The sequence below is a fragment of the Diabrotica virgifera genome, chromosome 5 (assembly GCF_917563875.1).
Source record: "Diabrotica virgifera virgifera chromosome 5, PGI_DIABVI_V3a".
NCBI classification, from domain to species: Eukaryota; Metazoa; Arthropoda; class Insecta; order Coleoptera; family Chrysomelidae; genus Diabrotica; species Diabrotica virgifera.
Genome location: NC_065447.1, coordinates 165,033,530 through 165,056,766, shown reverse-complemented (window position 1 = coordinate 165,056,766; position 23,237 = coordinate 165,033,530). Strand labels below are relative to the sequence as shown.

Here is a 23,237-nt window from a genome sequence, read left to right as displayed (position 1 = left end):
CCTTACATCATCTAGCACACTGCAATAGCATAGTATGTGTATGGCAGTTTCTTCTTCCATTTCGCACTTTCTGCACCATGGTTCATTCACCTTTCCTAGTTTGTATAGGTGATTTCTTAAACGACAATGTCCAGTCACCATTTCAGTGACCGTTTTGATCTCTCGTTTATTGAGGTTCATCAAACTGTTCGAGAGTTTTTTATCAATATTCTTGATTATTTTTTTAGTCTGGATTTGCCCTTGAGTGGTTCTCCATTTATTTTGATGATTCTTTATCAGCCATTTCTGAACCTCGTTTTTCATAGCATCTTTAGTGATGCCACAGAAAGGTTCTGGGCCTTCAAAAGTTTTTCTCGAGCCTTGTTTCGCTAACATATCTGCTCGTTCGTTCCCATGCACCCCTTCATGACCCGGCACCCATATTAAAGACACTTTGTTGTCTTTTGCCAGGTTATTGAGGAGAGCTTTGCAGTTTCTTACCAGTTTTGATTTGGTGAGAGGGTTCTTTACAGCCAGAATAGCCGATTGGCTATCTGTGTAAATGTTGATTCTCTTAGCTTTAGGGTCCTCATCAATTATTTCATCAATGCAGGCCACCAAAGCAAAAACTTCAGCCTGGAACACCGTTGTATGTTGATTGGAAATTATTTTCATGACTATTTTAAATTCTTGACATTTTCGAAAATGACCTTTCAGCGGACACGTCGGTTGGCAACTGGGAGGCACAAATAAATGCTCAAAGCAATATCAAAATTAGGGAAAATATCTTTCAATCCACTCTTCTTTAAATATTTAGATATATCAATTATTGGTGATTGATGAATTTATTGTGGTATCCAAATGAACCTGTAAGTGAATGCATTCATATATGAATGGTGAATAGGTATCTTTTAGTGCAGTCAATTAGGGTATTTGGCTCCGAATTCCATCTTACTGCATCGATTTACTTGATATTTTCACTGTAAGTAGGGACTAGCTCAAGAAACAAAGTCTAAGCAATATGCTATGACGGTTTTAACTTAGGGGTGGTTCACACCCGTTCTCGGGGTGGAATATTTTTTATCAAACTAACACCGGAAGTGGCCAGAGAACCTAATTCTAAGCAATAACTGTTTATAAATTTTTTTGAAAACTCAATACTTTTTGAGTTATTCGTGGTTAAAAATTTGCCATTTTCATTGAAAAATGACACTGAATACCATAAAAATTGTGAATCTAACGAAAAAAACTATATAAAACATTTTTGTAGTTTATGAAAAATCAGAGAGATTCATTTTTTCACAAATCTTCTCGTTTTAATAAAAAAAGAGATAGTAGGCAAAAAAAAGATTTTTTGGTGCATGCTCAAATCGGTGTATTCAACATAAAATAACAGAAAAATTGTCGATTTTAGGGGTATAATGCTACAAATACCTTTTGTAGTGCTTGAAAAGACCTTTAAAACGAGAACTGTTAAATGTCAATTACATTCAAATTAAGCGAAGTATGGTGCAAAAAAACTTATGACTAATGTATTTTAAGGAAAAATGAGAAGTTTATTTAACCCCTCATCCTCCAGAATTTAAATGCATCGTTTTTCTTCTAGAATACCTTCTACTATAGTGTTATTTCTATATTCAAAAAGTTGGACAGGTTTAAAATGAATGCTTTTTGAAAAGAATAAGATCAAATTATAGAGCGCATTTTTAAATTTTCTTAAAAATCTTTCCTTTTCTCCATGTAATTCGAAAGTGATAAGAGATACGTAAAAAAATACCTTACAAAAATGTAGGTTTTCTTTTAGATAACAATTGTATTTTTCATTCATTACTGTATCTCATTATCATTTTCGAGTTACATAGAGAAAAAGGCAGATTTTAAAAAAAATTAAAAATGCTCTCTATAATTTGATCTTTTTTTTTCAAAAACCATACATTTTAAACCCGTCCAACTTGTTGAACATAGAAATAACACTATAGTAAAAGGTATTGTAGAAGCAAAACGATGCATTTTCTGGTGGATGAGGGGTTAAAATATACGTACTTCGCATTTTATATTAAAATAAATTAGTCATCCTTTTTTGTTGCACCATATCTCGCTTAGTTTGAATGTAATCGAAATTTAACAGTGCGGTCGTTTTAAAGGTCTTTTCAGGCAGTACTTACAAAAGATATTGACAGCATTATACCCTTAAAATCGACCATTTCTCTGTTATTAAGTTGAACACACCCATTTGAGCATGCACAAAAAAAATTTCTTTTCACCTACCATATCTCTTTTTATGTTATCATTAGAAGACTTATGAAGAAACGAATCTCTTTGATTTTTCATAAGCTACAAAAATGTTTTATATAGTGTTTTTCGTTAGATGCATAATTTTTAAGGTATTCGCAAAAAACTGTCGACATTTTTCAATGAAAATGACAAATTTTCAACCACGAATAACCCAAAAGGATTCAGTTTAAAAAAATATAGAACAGTGTGCCCGCCACCTTTGCGGTGCTGCCGATGGCCCAATAATCCCTAAATTTACGACTTTAGTCCTTTTTGAATAAATAGTGTTAAGAAAATGCAATTTGTTTTCTAGAAATGAATACCCACTTATATTCCATTAATGGATGTACGATGTACTTAAATGTTATTCGATTTTAATTTTTATATACAAATATTTTTTGTAAAGTATTTTTGCCGCCCTCTCATAATTTGCCGCCCTAGGCAACTGCCTATATTGCCTAATGGATAAAGCAGCCCTGACCGTGACCAGTGACCAGATATATCTGAAATAAATTTCACGGTCACCGTTTCACAAATGGTTTATACCAAACATTTCGTTTTCGATTAGAGATAGGCGACTCAAGGAAACGCTAAAATCGGCAACAGTGCTTATTGAGAATGAGTTGCATTGCTACTGTAGAATCGACGAATGACTGAATAAATCCGCGCGACTCAGGTGCGGGAAGCGGGGAAGCAGTGTTGTCATGTATTGGGTGTAATCTAATTTAAAAGTAAAACACGGTATAATAGATATTATATTCTCGATGAAAGTAACTAAGGGAACGGTACTCGGTACTAACATCTGGTCATTTAACAACGGTGATTTTTTAGGTACGGTGAGGTTATTAGTACTGGTAGGTTAACTGACTGAGAATTTCAAGGTTGTGGTTTGAACAGTATGTAGACCATACACATAATAAGAATAGACTAGGCATGGTAGGCAAAATAGTGTAACGCGGAACGCGGAGTAGTCGATAGGTGGTCTATATATCTCTCTTTACCACGCGATCCCGCGCATGTGACACATAAAGATGGCTAGACCACTTAAAGTGAATATAGGGCTTTTCATTCACAGTCATTTGTTTCGAGCTTCCGTCATATCTCGTATAATCCGTGTATATTAATAATTATACACAGATTATACAACATATGACAGAAGCTCGAAACAAATGACAATCGATGAAAAGCCCTATTGACTAATGACAATGGTGTACTTGATAATTGGCGTTACACCTCGATGCACAGAGAGGCCTATACCTTACCTAGTCTCTCCTTATTATATATGTAGAGTGTCTTTTACGAAACTATAGGGGTTCTTTTGTACAGATTATCGAAGTTTTAAGCCTTCAAAAATGCACTGACTGTGGATGGCCTACTTGCACAATAATTTGTTTGCAACTTCATCGCAGGTGTTTAAAAGAAAAGAACTGCGGGTGAAAAATGAAGCTATAAGTGAATTAAATAAGTGGACCGAAAGATCAAGTGACAATTTTGTATCAACTCGGATAAAGTTTTGGTGTTTTCGATATCATACATAAAAAGTTTAGTAATAAGCCTTAAAATATATACATACACCCTAATATTCTATTCAGCTGTGGGTCGGACAAAGTACAGTTTCAACATCAACAACGTGTAACAGACGACATGCTATCAAGTAGACTTTTTTTGGGCTCCGATTCTGGCTTTGTAAACTCTAAAACGATAAAAGCATGAAATGTGTTGGTCAATGTAAATAATTAATATTTACTTATAAGACATAAAGCATATGTAGGCACAAAAAATTAAATAAAAGCCATAGAAAGAATGCAGACGTATATATCTAGCAAATAGAGCGTACTATGGATTAAAGAAACTTTTAACATCAAAACATAGTCACAAAAAGAACAAAAGTATTGATATACACTACAGTACTATAATCAAGCCAGTCCTCACTTACGCGTCAGAAACGTGGACAATAACAAAAACTGATGAAGAAAATATACAGGGTGAGGCAAATAAAGGGCCTATTAGAAATATCTCGAGAACTAATGGCAGCAGAATCATGAAAATTTGAATTAAGGGGTTTTGACGAGTTATCTGTTTAATGAAAATATTTTCATCTATTTGCTACTTCCGGTTATACCGGAAGTTGCTTATAACTTCGTTTTTTAAATGGGACACCCTGTATATTTTTACATTTTTGGATTCTCTTCGATGTCTTCTTTCTTAAAATATGAGGTTTTGTAATGTTATACAGGGTATTTTAAAAGATAATTACGTTTTGTTTTATTAACTTCGTAGCAACATTCACACCCTGTAGAAATGTAGTAGTTTGACATCTAAAACTCTACTTACGTTCAAATGATTTTTAATATAGTCTACTATTGTTAAGAATCATTAGTATAGCTAAATTTTTAGTTTTAGTATACAGGTTGGTCGAAACTCGGAATAAGTATTCTCCGAGTTTTCTTAAATGGAACATCCTGTATTTTAGTATTGTAATGAAATGATATTCTATGGTACTTCTTTATTTCTTAACCATTCCCTATACCTAACTGCTTTAATTTGTGCTTAATTGTTAATCGCACCAACAATCTTAACTACGTAGGTATTTTGATAGCTAAACCATTATTGGTAATTTTAAGGATCAATCTGGATTAACATGTATTTATTCCTGAAAAAATTTTTGTGATTGAATATTTTCACGGCCAACCTAATAAAATTTTACGTATTTTTTGTTGCAATTAATGTTTAGCTTGAATCACCAATAACTCACAAATTAAAGCAGTTAGGTATAGATATACTTATAAAATAAAAAAGTACCATGAAATATCATTTCATTGCAATACTAAAATACAGGGTGTTCCATTTAAGAAAACCCAGAAAATTCATTCCGAGTTTCGACCAATCCTGTATACTAAAACTTCAAAATTAGCTATACTAATAATTCTTAATAATAATAGACTATATTAAAAATCACTTGGACGGCGTTATGCATAACTCGACCAAGCGCCATTTCTTTAAAATCGAGATAACAGCGGATTCTGGTGACACATAGCTAAAACTATCTTGGAAAAAATCCCTGTTATTGTTACGTTAACGGTTACTAAGAAAAACAAAATTAAACCAAGCGACATTCTGTCTATCAAGGGTTTTTAGTTTTGCATAACAAGACTATTGACTATATCCATAACGGCCATTCTTAGTTTCGCAATAGTAGACTAAGCGCCGACTTTGGTCTGGTTATGCTTAACTAAGCGTTTGGACAGAATAACATTTTTGTACCCCTTAATGTACACATTAATTTTGGAGCCTCGATCAAAAAATGATCGAATTGTTTTAAAGTGAAAATGTTATTTTTATGTATAATTAAATTCAAAAATACAAATAATCTATATAAAATCTCTATACCTATATAAGGCATAAAATAATTCTAAGAATAAAAAAAACACGATTTACTTCAGACTGCTTCAAATACCCTTATGCTTTGTATAAAAACAAAATACTGAAAATTCTACAAAATTCAATTCGTATCGATTGTCAAATGGTTCGGACTGCAAGTTATTAAGAAATAAATCTCATTTTACGATGTCCAACACTGGCTAAGCAATAAAAAAAGGTATCTATGTACCGCTGTTTAGTACACTAAACGCTTCGAATAACAACAGATTTTAACAATTCAACAAAATTAAATTTATGAATTGTCAATGGTCCCTACTGCAAGTTAATAGATAAATAAATATCATTTTACATGACAACACAGTCTTGGCAATTAAAAAAGGTATAGATGTAAAAAAGATTTTACCACGAGTTTAAAAACTTTGTATACACCAATTTTTTATTGATATAATTTTAACTGCATTGGAATTAACGCTATTGAATGGTAAAATAAATTTAGAGCAATAAAATGAAAAAAATATATTTAATGATAATTGAATTGACTATACTTTAGCAATACACGTTTAACATAAAAATTAAAAAAAATACTAGTTTATTTATTTAGTGATTACAAGAGGCATATCGCAATATTTTGTTTTGCATTAATAGGCCAAATGACATAAATATGGTAGTTGGTCTAGGAATGTATAACAGCTAAACTTCCTAAAATATATTTAAAGCATAAGTAGACCAAGCGACATTTTATTTTTTTTTCTAGAATATGGTAGGTGCGATTATATTAAAACTTTGCAACCAAAAAGAGTTATAGGCGATCATTCTTCTGTTAAAATTTTGTGCAAATATGTTAATAAATGCATTTTTAAGAATCGAAAAACTTTGAAGCCATTTATCTCAAAACTATGTTTTGGCGCTTGGTCGAGTTATGCATAACGCCGTCCACTTGTACGTAAGCAGAGTATTTAATGTCAAACTATTACAATTCTACAGGGTGTGAATATTGTTACGAAATTAATAAAAAAACGTAAATATCTCTTAAAATACCTTATATAATATTACAAAACCTCATATTTAAAAAAAGAAGATATTAAGGAGAATCCAAAAATGTAAAAATATACAGGGTGTCCCATTTAAAAAAAAACGAAGTTATAAGCAACTTCCGGTATAACCGGGAAATGCAAAGAGATGAAAATATTTTCATTTAATAGATCATCCTTCAAAACCCCTTTATTCCAATTTTCATGATTCTGTTGCCTTTAGTTCTCGAGATATTTCTAATAGGCCAGTTATCTGCCTCACCCTATATATCTATGGTAAAATCCAGACATGTTTATAAGGCGTGTAGGAAATAGTACGTTCTTTAAAGGTAAAATATTGCAAAACCTCTAAATTTTAAAAAACCGCTTGGATTGACATTAAATTTGGCATACACATAGCTAACAAGTCAAAGAAAAAAAGTGATATTGTGCCGATGTGTGCTTTTGCCCTAGGGGTGAGTTTTACCACCTTTTGGGGGTGAAAAATATATGTTCGAAATAAGTCAAGAAATGGATAAAATGACTAATTCTAAGCAACTTTTGCTCTATAAAGTTTTTTCATTAAGTTGATACTTTTCGAGTTATTTGCGAGTGAATATGTTAATTTTTCTACAAAATAACCACGTTTTCAGACGGTTTTTCGCAAATAACTCAAAAAGTAAGTATTTGGTCGAAAAAAAATTCTTATCAAAAATATAGCACGTAAAAAAGTGAAAAAAAATGGTGTAGGGGAAGGGTGGGCAAGTTGACATAGCCGGGCAAGACGACACACTGCCCCCACCACGAAAACTAGTCCATTATTCGTTCAGTCCGTACGCTCGTTAGAATCTACTCCTTCACAGTAATCGTTTGATAGTCTTTGGGTGCGGATGCTCCGTACGTTTAAAAAAATATTTACGTTTTTGTGTCATTGTTGTATCTTGGTCCAATGTAAGTACCATATGTTTCGTTATATATTTATGCCATCGTAGCATTTCTTGTCGTGATTTATTTTGGAGATAAAAAGGGCGTTCCTAATCTTTACCTTAGGATATTGTAACTGCTCTTAGGGTTATATTTTATCCGACCATGCTTTCATGTTATGATCACCGAGCTAGCGGGCAAGTTGAAATATAGCTGTGTCATCTTGCCCTCTAAAGGACGGATCTATGAAATATTTCTGGGGGAGGGTAAAAAAACTCTGGGCCCAACTTTTATCCAAAACTCCTTTAAAATAAAATGCTCAACTAATGTTTTGGGCACTTGCTATTAATATAGAAGTAAAAACATGGGTACCTATATATTTTTTAGTATATTTTTAAGCTCTTACCTATAGTATTTATATCCAGTTTTTTCCATTTATTTAAATTATGGTGGGACCTGTCTGGGGGAATAATTATCCCCATTGCTCCTCCCCCGTCCCACCATAGATCCGCCCTTGGCCTTTATGACCTAAAATTTGCAACTGCTGTTTTTATTTACAGATGGTTTCTAATTATAAAAGAAAAACCAATAGAGGGACATGGAATGAGAAGAACATGGAGCGAGCGTTGCAGGCTGTAGAAGAAAAGCGCATGGGTTGGTTAAAGGCTAGCAGGCATTACCAAGTGCCCCAGGCAACACTTCGTCGCCGTGCCATGAATCGAAATAAAATAGCAGTTGGTACAAGAAAGCATCTTGGCAGACATGAAACAACCTTAAATCGAGAACTAGAAGAGGCTCTAGTGGAGCATATGCTAGCACTGGAAGCCAGATTTTTTGGTTTAACGACCGTAGATGTCCGCATTTTGGCATATGAATTTGCAGTGAGAATGAAGTTAAAACATCAATTCAATAACACGAAAAAAATTGCAGGCAAAGGTTGGCTACGCTCTTTTCGACTAAGGCATCCGAATATATCTTTACGTCAGCCAGAGGCAACATCAATGGCACGCGCTGAAATTTTTAACAAACCACAAGTAAAGACCTTTTTGAAAAATCTACGTAACGTAATAAATAATGAAGACATCGACAAAAGTATGATTTTTAACATGGACGAGTCAGGGTTGACAACTGTACAAAATACTTCTAAAATTTTTGCGCTAAAAGGAAAGAAACAAGTGGGTGCTATCACCAGCGGGGAAAGGGGAGTACATTCAACTGTAGTAGCGTGCATGAGTTCAGGGGGAACTTATATTCCACCTGCTATAATTTTTCCTCGGAAGAAATTCAATCCAACATTATACGACGGAGCGCCCCTTGGGACTTTATGTTTGTACAATGAATCAGGTTACATGACCGGGGAACTATTTTTAAAGTGGATGGAACACTTTATTAAACATGTTCGACCGAACACCAAAAACAAAGCCCTGCTAATTTTAGACGGGCATGTCAGCCATAAAAATTTAGAAGCATTAGAACTTGCAAAAAACAATTCAGTGGTGCTATTTTGCTTGCCTTCACATTGCACACATCGTCTCCAACCTCTCGATGTGTGCTTTCTCGGGCCACTAAGTAACTACTACGATGCAGCAGCAACTCAATGGTTGAAGGAAAATCCGAGTCGTGTCATCACTCTTTATCAGGTCGCCTCGCTTTTTTCTTCCGCCTACAATAAAACCGCAATACCAACGATAGCTTTAAGCGGATTCAAAGCAACAGGGATCTCACCTTTCAACCCGGATATATTTCCAGAACACATGTATTTGCCCAGCACAGTAACTGACGTACCACTTGAGGCCGATAATGCAAACACTGAATCCCTTAATCCGGGTGCATGTTTCGCTGCAGCAGAACATTTGAATGAAGAAGATCCGCAGTCATCTACAACAGTAAATACAAAGCCACATGAACGTGTAGAGTCTTCAGCTAATACCGTCACAAACGTTTTGTTGCAAATTTCACCTCTTCCTCAGGGAAATGCAAGAAAGTTCAGAAGAAGAAAGGCCAATAGTTACCAAGATGTTCTTAACACGAGTCCATACCTCCAGAGTCTTCGCGAACAACAGAATATTAAGAAAGCGAGAGAGGTAAGAGGGAATAAGCAAAACTCAGTAAAGAAAAATGTGTTTGATGGTACCTTAGAATGTGGAGATAAAGACACTTAAAAATATTGTCGAGATAAGAGAACCGGAAAATTAAGAAAAAGTGAACGAAGTGCGGCAGTTAAAATCTATGAAAATAAATCAGACTATGAAGAGCCCTTTAATGAGGACGACGACGATGATTGCGCATGCCTCTATTGCAATGAGTTATATTATAGCCTATCCAAATGTCAAGAAGGCTGGTTACGTTGCCAAATGTGTAAAATGTGGGCTCATGCACAGTGTGCAGGACTATCAATGAAGGCTAAGAACTTTATTTGCGAATTATGTTTTGATAATTGATCACTTTATGTATAAATCCACGTATATGCCGTCTTGCCCTCTAGGGTAGGGCAAGATGACAATTTGTCTCTTTTTTGTTTTACATTTACAGTTTTAAAATGGAGTTCTGATTTTGTTTTTCACTTGATAAATATTAAAAAAGAATGTTTTGTTTGTATTATGGCGCTTTTTAATTCATGTTACCTTTTACATTTTTCAAAATAAATCGATTTTACCTTCGAGTATGTCGACTTGCCCACCCTTCCCCTATATATTAGGTCACTATACCTAGTAGAAGCAGAGTTATAGCTAATGAAAAATAGGTTCATATTCATCAAATTCCAAATCGAATATTTTAACGTACCATAACCAAAAAACGAAGCATTGTTTTAGGGAAAACTCATTTTAACTTTTTTAAAGTTTTTAAAAAATGCTTATTTTTGTTTTTTAAAAAAAATTTTTAGCATCAAAAGTAAACAAGTTACGCTCAAAATAAAGTTGGTCCCTTTTTTGGTAAGAAATCGGGAAAATCACCCCCTAATTAGCATTTCAAATGAACTTAATTGTTACCACTTCACAAGTTTTTTACTCGCGTATGTATTGATCATATGATCTGTAAGTTTCATCGGTTCAAAGTCCTTATTTTTGAAAGAGCTGTAGTTAAAAGGGCTTGAACGAGTCACTTATCACGAGTGTATGCAAATTTAGAAACACCGAATCTTAACCAATTTTTTTTTTTTGGTTTATTGGCTTTGGGAAGAACCCGTTTTGCCACGAAAATTTATAACATTTAAAAGTCTATACATATAACTGAACACAATTTGGTACAAATACAATTTTTACAAATCTGTACATATAAATACAGTAACTAAATACAATTATTTGGTACAAATACAGTTTTTACAAATCTATACATATATATTTAATACCTAACTGAATACAATTTGGATTGGTTGATACAGACCTAAAAGTTGAGGAAATTATAAGCGTCTCCTCGTACGACCCAAAAAGTTACAAAAAATAGCTCTTACTTCGGGATTATGGATGCACTCCAGCATAATGGAAAGATAATTTTGAGGAAACGGGATTTTTAATTTAGTTAGTTCCGTAATAAGGTAAGAGGTGGCATTAGAATTATGACTGCATTGAAAAATCAAAGTCGTCAAAACTGTCACTGCAGTCACAGAGGGGGGATGTGGCCAATTTCATCTTATAAAGCTTGGAGTTGACTGCTCCGTGTCCAAAGAGGCACCTAATGTATTTGGTGTTAATTTTTCTATTGGGATGGCTTCTTTTAGAAAGCTTTGTAGAAGGAAGTGTTGGAAAAAGCGTGCAGTACTGAAATGCATTGTTAGATCTAATTGTTGTCCATTTGTCTGCCCATTTAGTTCTTAAGTTTTGCTTACATATAGATAATGCGTCTTGTAGCGTTAATTCGGGGGCTTGTTTGCCATCAGTGATAGCTCTTTTTGCCAGTTTGTCAGCTGTTTCGTTTCCCGTTATGGAGGAATGCCCTTTGGCCCATATGAAGAATGTATTTATCTGTTTATAATCTAAGGCTCTTAAGGTTGTCAAAATTTCCACGATTATTGAGTTATTGTATATGGAGGTAACCGGGTACACCAGAGCTGATAAAACAGATTTCGAATCCGATATTATGGCCAAGTTTGACAAGGGTAGCAGTGAATTGTTTGCCCAATCCAAAGCCTTAAATATAGCAAGTGCCTCTGCTGTAAAGATTGTAGAGTTTTTGTTTAGTTTAAACAACAAACTTTCGTTTGTGTTTTCCCTATACACTGCACATCCTGTTCCAGTAGGGGATTTGGATCCGTCTGTAAAAAATTTATGTACATTACCTAATTTCTCTAATTCTATTTGCATAGATATGTTATTAATTGCTGGGTTATCATTATATTCTGGAAAAATAATATTTGGTTGTGTAAGACATATATCGAATTTAGCCGTGAAGAACGGCAAACCAGAATCATCACGTAGTTCGATGTTTGAGACTGTTGCAAATGCATCAGCTAGAGGGGGACAGTTTCTGTTGTGCCAGTATTTATTAGTGTAGCTATATGCAGTTAAGATGCCTAAATTTTTAATAAGGTCGTTGTGTGTAAATCGTTTTTGTTTAACGACGAATTTTTCAGCCAGTAACTGTCGTCGAAGTTGCATGGGGGGTTCGCCACACTCTGCAAGGAGAGCAGCTGTGGGAGTGGATTTAAATGCACCAAGAACAATGCGTAGAGCCTTGAACTGTACCCTATCTATTTGTGAAAGTCTGGAATTAGTGGCTGATCCATACAAGAAACAACCATAATCTAGGATAGATCGAGTGTACGCTCGGTAGAAAATCAAGTTAATGTTAGGGTCAGCGCCCTAATGATATCTGTTAATTGCTCTTAGGATATTAAGACTTTTTTCACTTTTCTTAATGCATCTTGATATGTGATCGGACCAGGTCAGTTTGCAATCAAATGTGATACCCAAATATGTGTATGTTTTGCAAACAGGTATAGTGTGATTTTGAATTGTAAGGCTATTAAGTTCTGGCAATTGGTGTCTGGTAAAAAATACAATAGCAGATTTATGAGGTGATATTTCAAATCCCTGTTCAGGAAAGTATTTAAAGCAGCAATGCACTATATACTTAAGATTACTAACACATTGAGAGTAGTTTTTATTAGTAGTGTATATAGAAAAATCGTCAGCATATTGTAAAATTCTTGCGTTCATACCAAGGTTGTGAACATCGAGGGTATAGATATTAAATAGAAGCGGGCTCAACACCGACCCCTGTGGCAGACCCGAGTTAACCTCTCTAGGACCTAGAGTATTTGTATTGCATTTTATAAAGATCTGTCGTCTGAGGAACATATTAATAAGAACAAATGCAAATTGTGGTGGTATATGGATGTATGTTAACTTTTCATATAAACAATCCAACAGCACGCTTTCATAAGCACTAGAGATATCTAAAAATAAGGCAGCTGAATAATGGTTTTCTGAAAAAGCCAACTGAATTTCCGTTGCAAGATTGGCTGCACAGTCGAGAGTACCTTTACCTCGCCGAAAACCAAACTGGGATTGGGGGAGGATGTTATTATTTTCTAACCACCATTCTAATCTGAGTTTGATAATTCTTTCCAAAGTTTTTAATACACAAGACATTAGAGAAATGGGTCGCAGAGCTTTGTTGTCACTGACCTTAGGAATAGGAATAATTAGACACTGTTTTAGTGAGGGGTAATCCGTATCTCCTGAAAGTATATTGTTATATATTTTGCAAAGAAAGTGTTTCGCCGAGTCAGGGAGCTTTTTAATCATCATATAATTGATGCCATCTAAGCCTGGAGCAGTAAGTTTTGACGATTTGATATTAAGTTCTAACTCTCTTAGTGTAATTGGGGCTAGAAGAGAATGATCATGATTACTGGTGGGTGTGTAGTGAATGTAAGGACTAACAAAACTTGGAGCTAATTTATGAAAAAGTATTTCCGCCTCATTTTCTTCACATGGTTGGATATCATTTTTCTTCTTTTGAAATCTATTAATCCGGCGCCAAATTTCCGAGGGATTTGAATTCCTATTGAGTTGAGTACAATAGTCTGCCCAAGCCTGTTTGGCTTTAAATTTGAAGGTTCTTTTGCAGAGCGCATCTATTTTTTTTACATTGATATAATTTGAAGTTATCATATTGCGCTTGTACTTTTTGTAAGCTTCCTTCCTTTGGGTAACTAACTGTTGACATTCCTCATCCCACCAAGGGGGATGAGGAGCCTTTTTAGGAGAGAAGGGGTAAGTTTTTTTAAGAGCTGAATCCGCCGAGGATGTCATTGAATTGGTGATAAAGTTAATCATTTCGTTAGTATTGTTGAAAAGCGGAATCTCGGAGAAATCTTTATCAATTTTTGTTTGAAACAATGCCCAATCAGCTTCTCGCATAGACCATTTATGAATGGGGGTAATATTAATATTATCAATTCTGAGTTGTTGTAACACAAATGTGATAGCATAATGGTCAGAGCCATACGTATCTGCTTTAACAGACCAAGAGAATTGTGAGCTAAAGTTGGACGAAATGAGGGTAAGATCAACACATGATGGAGGAGAGCCAGGGGCAGATACTCTGGTAGGAGATCCGTCATTTGCAATGATAAAGTTGTCGAAGTATTCTAAAGCTTCCATGAGTATGTTACCGCTATGATCATTGTTTATAGAGCCCCAGGCTCCGTGATGGGCGTTAAAGTCGCCACCAATAATAAAATTATGCGGAATTTGTTGAAAAAGAGAAACATAGTCGTTCACTGTGACTGCAATGCTACCTGGACGATAAATACTAACCACAGATATTTTGGTGCCATTGACATCAATATCAATGCCACAAACTTCAATATTTTTATTAAATGTTTGGTTGAATACTATATTATTGTATTTAATATTATTAGAGATAATTATGCTAACACCTCCACCTCGTTTATTACGTCTATCTTTTCTAACAATATTAAATCCCTGTAAAAACATTTCATACTTAGGTTTGTACCAAGTTTCCGAAATAAGAGCTATATCAAAGTGTTCTTCTGTAAAAAGTTGCGTAATAGAGTTTTTATTAGAGTACGCTGATCTAGCGTTCCGCTGGACAATTTTTAAACCGGCCATATCAGGTAAAGAAATGTTTAATCACGCTGTTAATTATATTTTCTACATCTTGTATAGAGGGAACTGAACTATTAATCGCAGGGTTTCGAGCAGGAATGTCTGAAAAGAAATTATTGATTGAATCCTTCAAAGTAGTAGCGAATTCATTTTTAAGATGTTCATCGTTATTTTTAGATACATTTTTATTATAGTTTCCGAACTGGAATACGGGGCTAGCACAAAAACTAAATTCGCTTGGAGCGGTAATAAGCGTAGGAGACGATGGGTGTATTTTTCGTTTTTTTCTAGTAGAAGCTGCAGTATTTGAAATATTTGCAATGGAAGGCAAATGTTTTGATGAGCTTTGAGCAATATTGGAATAGATATTTGGCCTGGAAACTAATGAAGGGAATTCAGTAGTGGATGACAGTAACGGAGCAAATCTGTTTTTTTGAACAATACTAGTGTAGGCAGGATTGTCAATAACTTTTTCGGCCTCTTTGAAAGAAATATTAAGGTGTGCCATTGCTTCCTTAGTTCGTTTTTGTTTTTTATACTCTGAACAATCTCGATTTGTCGAGTTGTGTGAATTAGAGTTACAAAAAATGCAGAAGTTATCACATTGAGTGCATTCGTTATCATTTTCTTTGCCGCAGTTTCGGCATTTCTTTTTTCCTTTACATTGAGATGCAGAGTGACCGTAACGAAGACAATTGTAACACTGCATAACAGGATGAACGTACGTGTCTACAGGACATCTCACTTTATTTATATAAATAAATTGGGGAATTTTGTTCCCTGCAAATGTGACAATTATCATTTGACGGGGGATTTTTTCAATCACTCCGTCTTTTATTACTTTTCGAAACATTCTTTGCACCTTACGAACAGAACACTCTGATTTTATAACTTTAACAAGATCATTTTCAGTCAGATATGTATCGACCGATCTCACAATACCTTTTTTTTCAGTTAAATGTGAGGGGATATAAGCTATCAGTTTATTGTCCTTGAATACCGAATTTTCCACTAATTTGTTCGCAACTAACCCTGAATTAACTTCAATTTTAAGTCTATTACGACCCACGCTACTAATTTCTAAGATCGATTTTTCGTATTCCGAAAGTGCTAACAGTTTTTCACCAAGTCTCATTGGATGCAATCTTCCCACATTCAAAACTTCGTGTTCCACAAAAATTAAGTACGGACCTGTATCTCTTGACGTAAATCGATTATTAATGGAAATATCGCGTTTGAAAGACTGGTTTGGCTGGTCTAAATTACTTGCTGTTGTTGTTAATGAGCTTTTATTGTTATCATTATCTGCTGGAAAAACTTGATTTTTGTCCCCTGTTGCAATATTATTCTTATCGGCTTCTGTAAATCCGCGAAAACCATCTTGATTAATATTTACATTTGAATCGTCGAGTTCCATGCCATCCAGAACCCTGATATCCTCGATTCTTATATTTGAAGATCGCGGCGGCTTCCCGCCGCCAGGTGAAGTTCCCGACATCCGTCCCAGACAGATGTCGGATTTTTAAGTATAATTTCCCAGGATAAATTAAGTAATGAATCGACTTACTTGTAGAAATCCAAAAAACTTAACCAAATAAATGAGTAAAAGGTAAACAAACTGTGTATTTTTTGCGGCAATTAGTGAATCGACTTTTAAATCAAACACGTCTAATCACTAAGAGACTTGATAGACAACTCCTTAACCAATTTTTGTCTTATAGAAAAACAAAAAAAAAAAATACAAATTATTAAAAAAATTAAAACCGACTTTTTTTATTGTTTACGATTTTTGGTATCTCTAACAATTTTTAAGTTATTTTGAAAAAAAAAGCATTTTTTTCAAAACTAAAATTTTTACTTTAAACCAAATTTTTTCAAAAATAAGCACTTTGAATCGATGAAACTTACAGATCATATCGATACATCAGTATCAGAGTGCACCAACTCAAAAAACAGTTCTTCACAAATCAACTTTAACTGATTTTTTCTGGGAGCAAATATTTTTAATCTGTTGTAAATAGTCCATTTGTTTTTCAAATAGAACAAAATTTTGGAATTAGATGTTTATTTTAAGGTTCTTTTAGATGATAATTTTTAGTTCATTTTTTTTTTAAGAATACAGATTTTTTTTGAGTTGGTGCACTATGAACCTGTCTACACATGATTTTTTAACAGTTAGTGCATTTTGTATAGGGTATTTGTATGGAAATCAAATAAAATTATTTAAATATTTTTTTCTTATAAAATCATTATTGTTTCCTTGTTATTAAAAAATATAATAAAATCAAAATAATTCTGAATTGTCACTTTCTTCAGCAGCGGCAGCTGTGGCAGAAGTTGGTACGTTCTGGAAAAACTGGAGGTTTATTGGAGAGGATGAGAGATGGTTCGTCATAAGCCACGTTCGTCCTGTTTTATCGAATATTTATGACATGACATTATAATTTTCGTCAAAATAAGACTTATTTTACATTATTTTGTGTGGCTGGTTTTTCTCAACTCTTAGAATTTGTATTTCGCTCCATTTTATTTTGTCTCCGGCTTCATTTATATTAAAAATTTTCCCAATTTTTTGTAAATTTTTACTTCATACACTTCGGCAATTTCTTCTGTAGCATACCTGGCCGTCCAGTTTTCTTCTTCTCTTCTTCTTCTTCTTTTTGTATAGACATGACTCTGTCTGTTTTTTCAATGTGCCTCTAGTAAGTTGTCGTTTTCCATCGTTTTCGTGGTCTTCCCACTGATCGTCTTCCTATTGGGGAACCGTCTCTCGCTGTCCTGACTACTATATTTGTTGTCATTCGGCTTATGTGGCCATTCCATTCTATTACCCAGTTATTAACGTTATCCACCTTGCATCTCCGTCGTATATCTGTACTTCTAGCTCTGTCCTATAGAGTCTTACCATCGATTTTTCGAAGGGTTTTTATCTCCGCTGTTTCGAGCAATCCTTTTGTCCTCTCTGTGTCGGGTCGTGTTTCTGCCGCTTATGTCTTTATATGGTCTGATGACTGTTTTGTAAATTCTGCCTTTCACTTCTTTTCCGATGTTTTTATTGGAAGTTTTCTTAGCCAGGCTAATAATTATCGGTACCATTTGCGATAAAATATAGAGCGGGCTTCCTTTTAGGTATCTTTTTTTCTTTTTCTATGAGGGCATGCATCGCATCCCCCTCATTTTGAGTATGTCCAACTACTAAGCATTTGTGGGTTATGCTTTTTATGGCTAAGTTTTGACAGCAATATAAAAACAAGCAAGCAATGAACTTTTTTTTGGCCCAGGCAATTATCGGAGTAAAATATGTGCTCATATTGAGGTCCCATGGTTCTTTAGATACTGCCAAAGATACGTACTTATTTTATTAACACCTCTGCTTGCGAGACGTTCGTGCCACAAAAAACTATAACAATGTTTGTGAGAAATATCAAATATAGTGAAGTTGTAACATGATAGGCGTCTCATGTAAAAAGAAAATCACTCCGATCTCCATTTTAGTAGTGATAATACAACTTGGAGATGAAAGCAACAAACTACAGTACTGTAGTGAATCTGATTTTTTTTTCTGATATGTGCATCATACTTAAGTTGTTGTACTACTTTTTACACTGGTCTTTTTTGGCTGAAAAAAGGCAATATTAAATTCCCTGTTGAAAATCTTGGTGTAATAATTGAGTTTTACGGAAATTTTCAGTTCTCCTCTACATTTTTCTTGGTACAGTCTGTACATGGTGGCTAAGTTTAGAGATTTGTTTTTTCTTGCTTCGCAATAATGAGAGTCAATTACTGGAAAAATTTGATGTGGGACCTCACGAATTCTTTTTCATCATCTAGCACCCTTGGTCGCCCAGCATTTTTTTCCTCCTCGATTGTCATTCTGTGCAAACCCTAGCTCTGTTTTTTTTTAAATTGCTGTGCATGCTTTTTCATTATTATCCTATTCGAAATGTTTAAAGTGTTCATAAACCAAACTTTACATACTCTAATTTTTTCATTTCTCATCTCGAAGTAATAAGCTATATTTTCGCTTCTATGACTCCCTTCTTTCTTATATTGATATTTTGGCTTAACCGGCATTACATTGTTAACTATAAAATCGCGCTGCCTATTTAAATCACCAAGACCCCAGTAGTTATTTAACAGTTCTTCTCTTTTTGTATCACTAAATTTTTCCGAACATTTAATTTAGCAACGGTCAGTGCAAGCAGCTTTCACAGACCATTTTGAGTTAGTAGCTGACAGCAGTTCTACCGATCAAGTTTCATTATGCACTAACTCAAAGTGATGCGGTATGAAACTACGACGTTCTAAAAAAATATTCGATTCTGCATGTTGACAAGTCAAAATTTTTACAATGGGGTTGGAATTTTGAGATGGTGTAATTTGAAACTGATAAATAAACATATTTTAACCATTTCCTAATACTTATCTCAATATTGAAAAATTTTGAGTTAGTGCAGTCTGATACTGATGTAACATAAGTGAAGTAACTTGTGAAGCGGTAACGATTAATTTCATTTAAGTTGCTAATTGGGGGGTGATCTTCCTGATTTTTTTTGCCAAAACAAAAGGAACCAACTTTATTTTGAGCTTAACTTGCTTACATTTGGTGGTAGAAATTTTTTTTATAGAAACAGAAATAAAGCTTTTTTTAAATACTTTAAAAAAGTTGTAATGTGTTTTCCCCAAGAATGCTTCATTATTTGGATATTTCACATTGAATTATTCTATTTGGAATTTTTCGAATATGAATCTATTTTTCATTAGCTATAACTCTGCTTTTGCTAGGTATAGAGACCTAATATATACACCGTTCTTTTCACTTTTTTATAGGCTATAGTTTTGCTAACAATATTTTTTTCGACAAAATGCTTACGTTTTGAGTTATTTGCGAAAAAAACCGTCTAAAAACGTGGTTATTTTGTTGAAAAATGAACATATTCACTTGCAAATAACTCGAAAAGTATAGATTTGGTGAAAAAACTCTATAGAACAAAAGTTACTTAAAATTAGTCAGTTTATCCATTTCGGGACTTATCTTTTTTCACCCCCGAGATGGGGTGAAAGTCACCCCCAGGCAGGGACCCTGACCGAAATGAAATAAAAGGTTCCGGTCCGGTTCTGGTTCTAGTAAAATTCAAAATTTTAGGTCCGGTCCGGTTCCGGTTTTGTTAAAATATTTCGATTCGGTTCTGACAAATTTTTTCGGTACAAACGGTTTTTTTCGGTTCCTACAAATTTTTCAATTTCACAGTCTGATAAAGAAGTAAATATATGGTCTAATTTCTCTAAGTACATACAAATTTTTTATGCAAGATATATAGTAGGGGAGGAAAGTATACTAAATTTGCAGTTACTCGAACGTTATGGGGACCTATATGGGTTGTGAAAATTGGGTCCTAAAATCAGAAAAAGTTAAGTGTTTTCCATTTAAGTGGGGACTTTCCATTTTTTAATTTAATTTTCCATTTCCAACAATCGTTTTTTTTATTATAGCGCCATCTATCCATAATTCGAAAAAATATCTCCAATAAAAGTTACTTATTTTTACGTAAGGCATCCAAATCTGCAATAAAAAACTGGGGGCTTCTATTTAAGATTTTTAAAGTAACCCCCCACCCCACCTCCGTGGGGGGCCGTATTTGGTATTATTCGATAGATTTTTGAAAAATACACTGTTCTGCATTTACTTAACTTGCCTTATCTTAATCTGACAATTTCGAGTTTTTCTACGGGTAGATCTTTTTTTCGGACCCCCTTAACGAACTCCCCTGTATGCAATATCCAATATATGGTAAGGGTACATTTACAGAGTACAAAGTTTCTCCCCATGTGATTTTCTGACGCCATCGAGTAACTGCAAAAATCCCCGCTTGGGCTTCCAATACCAATGGCTCAATTCATTTCATCACAACCAACTCCAAAGATTTGTCACCGATTATCAATAATTATTAGTGACCACTGATCAGGTGCAAAAGTTAACAATGGATAGAATAATTTTATTATTTTAGAATTTGCTAAAAAGGCATGAATTTAGTTAAATAAAATATTTGACAATATTCTGAAATACAAAAATTTTTATTTTCCTCAACAACTTCAGAAACATTTGTTGACCAGAATTGAAAGAAGAACTTATTATTACATAGTTTTTTATGGTTTTTGAGTTGATTTTAAAAATAATGAAACATCTTGAAATGTATTTTTTTATTTATTATCAAAAGTAGAAAACACGGCAAAATTGTTTGCATTAACTTTAACAAAAACAAAAATAACAATATTATAAACAACAAAACCGACAAAAACCGATAAAACCGTTTGAAAAATTAAGTGTTACGGTTCGGTTTTCTGTTTTTAGCGGTACGGTCCGGGTCCCAGCCCCCTGGGGCAAACACACATCGGCACCATATCACTTTTTTTCTTTGACATGTTAGCTATGCGTATGCCAAATTTCATGTCAATAAAAGCGATTCTTTAAATTTTACAGCAAAAACCGTGAAAGAATGTACTAAAAACGGAGGTAGACGCTATAATTTTGAACTTTACGCCTTTCAAATCTTTCAGGTCTATCAAAATAAACAGGCTGCGGTGGATAGGCCATTTAGAGAGTAAATTAGATGGAGCCGTCGAAATACATTTATAACCAAAGACAGAATGGAGCGAGGATAAGAGGCAGGCTCAGAACACGATTTGAACACCAAGTAGAAGACGACTTACGAGTATTAAGAGTACTAATGTTGTTCTGAAGCTATTTTCTTGTGGAATTTTTGCAATTAACTAGTTTTGATGGGAAATAATCCACAATTTTACTAAAAAAATGATTTTATTAACGTTTCGACGCCCAAATCGGGTGTCGTTGTCAAAATAAAAAAATATTAATGAATTAAACAAAAATGTTGCTGCTTAGTAAAAAAATTCTTCTAATAATTTATTTAATCTGACTCATTTATATCGGCAATTGAGACATATATTATACATTTTAAAGTAGAAGACTTTAAAATGATATTGCCAATATTTATGAGTTGCGTTCCTGGGACGACTTAATTGAAAGATAGTTCATTCGATTACATGAAATCAACCCTAATTCTCGCGCTAAAGATTCCATAGTAAACCACGAAGGAAAACCAGGAAAAAACCTCGTGATACTATCCCGACATCGTAAGTATTAGTTAGGTCTTACTTTTAGTTTACTCTCAAAACTAATACCAAATTCTGACCTTAATATATGTTATTTTAAATTATAAATAATATTAATAATACATAGATATATATACAATACTATAAAATATGTACTAACTCGATATGTTATTGACTTACTAATCCTGGTATTTTCTTTCTATTGAATTCCTCTTTTAGTATGGGTAACCAATTCCTACTGCATTCTATAGAGGAATTTGCGACACAATTGGTTTCATTTTGCATAATTAAAGTCGCTTCTTTGATTTTTATCTTTTTACTATCTGTTTCTTTCAGGACTATATTTGAATCTCTCCACTGAACTCTATGTTCATTATCCCATGCGTGTTGACATATTTCAGATCTATCAAATTCTCTATTTTTAATGTAAGACTGATGTTCACTTATTCTAACGTTCAATGGTCTTGATGTTTCACCTAAATAAAAGTGTTCGTATTCACAAGGTATTTTATAAATACAATTCTTTGTTCTTTCTTGTTCACTGTTAGGTTTAGTTTTAGATAGAATAGATCTCAACGTGTTTGTTGTTTTGAATGTTGTTGAAATGTTGAATTTATTTCCTATTGTTTTAAGTTTCTCGGATAGTCCTTTTATATATGGTATTGATATTTCCCTCGTATTATTTCTTGTGAATGTTATAGGATCCCGTTCTAAGTTGTTCTGTTCCATTCGATCCAATCTTGACAATTCCTTATTTATGAACGATCAAGGATAATCATTTTTTAATAAAACATATAACAATTGTTTTTCTTCTAAGAATGAATTTTCGTTAGAACAAGTAATTTTGGCTCTATCATATATTTTACAATGGAAAAGGAATATAATAACACCCTACCTTTCCTCGATGTTTTAGTCTCAAAGAAGGATACTGGATATGAGACTCAAGTATATAGAAAACCAACACATACCAACAGATATCTCAATTACAAATCAAATCACAACATCAACGTTAAAAAGGGAATCATTAAATCCTTATATGATAGAGCCAAAATTACTTGTTCTAACGAAAATAATACGAGGAAAATATCAATACCATATATATAAAAGGACTATCCGAGAAACTTAACACAATAGGAAATAATTTCAACAACATTCAAAATAACAAACACGTTGAGACCTATTCTATCTAAAACTAAACCTAACAGTGAACAAGAAAGAACAAAGAATTGTATTTATAAAATACCTTGTGAATGCGAACAATTTTATTTGGGTGAAACATCACGACCATTAAACGTTAGAATACGTGAACATCAGTCTTATATTGAAAATAGAGAATTTGATAGATCTCAAATATGTCAACACGCATGGGATAATGAACATAGAGTTCAGTGGAGAGATTCAAGTATAGTCCTGAAAGAAACAGATAGTAAAAAGAGAAAAATCAAAGAAGCGACTTTAATTA

At 33.8% G+C, this 23,237-nt stretch overlaps 1 protein-coding gene across 3 annotated transcripts in view; it reads right to left on the bottom strand.

Moving 5' to 3' along the window:
- LOC114341169 (sodium-independent sulfate anion transporter) overlaps positions 1-23,237 on the bottom strand; it is a 127,092-nt gene that overhangs the window by 6,240 nt on the left and 97,615 nt on the right. Inside the window, exon 10 of one of the 3 annotated variants that reach the window (XM_028291953.2) lies at positions 3,827-3,946. The exons of 1 other annotated variant lie outside the window; for it this stretch is intronic. In XM_028291953.2, the coding sequence (XP_028147754.2) occupies positions 3,876-3,946 (71 nt within the window). In that variant the 3' untranslated portion in view covers positions 3,827-3,875. Of the gene's footprint in view, positions 1-3,826; positions 3,947-7,389; positions 8,097-23,237 lie in introns of those variants that run through there. One more of the 3 variants, XM_050651654.1, reaches the window with a different exon arrangement.